The 3063-nt window shown below is 39.7% G+C and overlaps 1 protein-coding gene across 1 annotated transcript in view; it reads right to left on the bottom strand.

Annotated features, from left to right (window-relative positions):
- VCL (vinculin) overlaps positions 1-3063 on the bottom strand; it is a 69178-nt gene that overhangs the window by 29540 nt on the left and 36575 nt on the right. The window contains exon 7 of the mRNA XM_006760990.2: positions 2754-2901. Within this exon, the coding sequence (XP_006761053.1) occupies positions 2754-2901 (148 nt within the window). The remainder of the gene's footprint in view (positions 1-2753; positions 2902-3063) is intronic.

Genomic DNA, 3063 nt, shown 5'->3' with positions numbered 1-3063 from the left:
GCAGGGGGGGGGTGGGCAGCTGGGGGCGAGCAGGCTAGCAGGCAGAATGGTTAGGGGTAATCAGGCAGGCAGGCAGGTGAGCAGTTAGGAGCCAGAGGTTTTGGATTGAGAGAGGGATGTCCTAAACCGGCAGTCGGACATCCCCTGAGTGGTCCCAGATTGGAGAGGGTGCAGGCCGTGCTGAGGGACACGCCCCCCCCCCCCCCGCACAAATTTCATGCACCAGACCACTAGTTATTATTATAATGAACCTAATGATAATCTTGAATATCTGCCTTCCACTCCTATGCAATATATAAATATCAAAAATAGTTAGTACTGAGGGAAAAAAGCACATGGTGATGAGAAACTACTGTTTCCAATCAAATTTCTAAAGAACTAATTTTGCTATTTTCCTAAGAAGTGATATGGTACTATGGTAGTAAAAATATGTCTTTTTACTACCAAAAGAAAATTATTTGAGTTGATAGAAACTTCTTTTCCCTTGGTAGACACTTTCCAACTCATAACACAGTAAAACTTTCCCTCTTTTTACCAGCTCAGATTTTGTAATCTACCCAGACTGGTAAGCTCAGTGTTAGGGTCACAATTTTGTCATTTAGTAGAATGGGATGATTCATTGTCCTAACCTGAGTTTCTGATTTTAGGATAAAATCCAAAACATATTTGCTTCCTTTAATAATAGTATGAATCTGCCACTCATTTTTCTATCCACTTTATAAATTTATCTTATCTTCCATCTATACCTATACTTTAAGTATAAAGTCAGTATTTATTGCAAGGTATATAAAAGGCATTTATACCTTTTACTTGTATTTATAAGTGATGCTTCCCTTTACATGGCAGAGGAGTGCAAGACTTTTAGGAATATACTGGTCACGATTTAATTTGCTTTTTTTCTTTAAATCCAGTAATTTATGATGAGGAACCTTTTTGGTATGAGTCCAACTTTGAAAAAGTAAAAATACTTATGGGCTACATCGTTTTTTTCATGAAAAATTAAAAGGTTAGCCTAGCCGGTTTGGCTCAGTGGATAGAGCGTCGGCCCACAGACTGAAGGGCGGGTTCGATTCCCATCAAGGATATGTATATTGGCCTAGCCGGTTTGGTCACCGGCCCTGATCGGGGCTCCTGTGGGAGGCAACCAAATGATGTGTCTCTTTCAGATCGATGTTTCTCTCTCTCTGTCTCTTCCCCTCCCTTCCACTCTCTTTACAAATCAATGGAAAAATATGCTCGGGTGAGGATTAACAAAAATAAATAAAAGTTTATTGAGTCGCCATGGGGGGAAAATATATACTTACCAACCAGAAGCCCCAGGTGACAGAATCAGAGAATGAGGAAACTTACTGAGCTTCAGCCATTAAAATGTTAAATAGTGAGGCATATTTAAGAAAGAATGACAGGGAGATAGCTTTCTAGTCTTTCTTCCTGAAAGGATATTGTAGGCTCCACTGTGAATTGGGCCCATAACAGATTAATGGTTGATCCCATGAGCAACTATCTCATTCTCTTGCTCAAATTCATCTTTCTCTGAGCACATACGACTGTGTACTTGAGAATTCCAAGTGAAAACTGTCTACCACACTGTGAAAGGCTGCAGACAAAAGAGCCAACAGTGAGAAGTCAGAAGAGCCAGAATCTCATCAAATGCGCTGGCATTTCTCCGAATGGGGACAGAACTTCTTTTTGTCCTTTCTATGAAGTTCTTGTCATGCTCGTGACAGGGGAGACTGCTTCGCAGCAGGAGAAAAAGGCTCACTGAGTTCAATGATACCATTTATTCATGCTGTTCTTTCCCCACCCCCTTCAAGGTAGAGACTCCTAACCTGAAGCCCCTGGAGCTTCTAGGCCACACTGGATCAGTGAACCTCTGGAAAGTATATGTAATATTGTTTACATGCACTTTTTAGGTAGAGATTAATGGCTTTCATTGGATTATAAAAATGATGTTGGTCCATAAAAAGGTTAAGAACTAGTCCTTTAAGAACTGTATTCTTAAGTCTATTATGTTAATATATTTGAGACCGGGTGTAATGATGTGCAATATGTCAAAGAGTGTTTCTGAGGCCTGTTTGTATGGCAATCCTGCATATTCCAATTATCTCAAGATATTTCATGACAGCCTGACCTATCAGTTTGATTCGTGGTCAGGGCATATGCCTGGGTTTGGGGCTCAATCTCCAGTGAGGGACATGCATGCTTCTATCTCTCTCTCCCTCTCCCTTCCTCTCCGAAATCATTAACAGATATTTTTTTAAAAGATGTTTCATGACATTCTTGAAGCAAAATTAAACTTCATCTATACTAGTTTCTCATGTTACTTAATTTTTTCCCAATGTCCATACTATAAAATTCCATAACAATTAGGATTTTTTGAACTTCATTAACTCTATGTATGAGTTCCCCCCAAAAAAGCCATACATATTATACTGAGTTTTCTTAATAGCAAAGTATATATATTTAATGTATAGGAGACAAAGTTCTAAAAGCCAAGACTTGAGCTGGGTGAAAGAATTAAGAAACCAAATGAATAATGATGAAACAGAAACTTAAAAGAGCCTAGAAATGACCAAGCTAAAGAAGGAAAAGTTCACGTCACTCTCCAAAGAATTAATAGAGTATGATGACCATTTTGTTTATTAGCCAAAGACAACACAGTGAAATTAATAGACTTGCTTCTGAATCATCCATCAGGAGTGAGATACTATCTATGACCGGCTACTGCTCTGGTAAGAGCGGAGGAACTGTACCTGGCTCGGAGGTCAGCCACTTGGTCAGTCATCTGCCCTAGCATCTTGCAGGTTCCCAGGATCTCTCTACGTTCTTTGCCTGCACAGAGTTCACCAACTTTTCCAGCTTCATCTAAGATCTGCCTGATGGCCTGCTCACCAGCATCCCCTAAAATAAAGAGAGATTCAATATCTACATTGTCAACACATTAATTATTTAGAGAGGATGCTTTACAAGTCATTTCATTCATGAAAGAACAGATGCTTTCAAACGACAAGATGAACAGAAGACAATACATCTGATAGCTAATAGCCAAGCAGCCCTACAACC

The sequence above is a fragment of the Myotis davidii genome, unplaced genomic scaffold, assembly GCF_000327345.1.
Source record: "Myotis davidii unplaced genomic scaffold, ASM32734v1 scaffold134, whole genome shotgun sequence".
In the NCBI taxonomy this organism is placed as follows: domain Eukaryota; kingdom Metazoa; phylum Chordata; class Mammalia; order Chiroptera; family Vespertilionidae; genus Myotis; species Myotis davidii.
The sequence above is the reverse complement of the archived record's forward strand: the minus strand, read 5'-3'. Positions and strand labels throughout refer to the sequence as shown.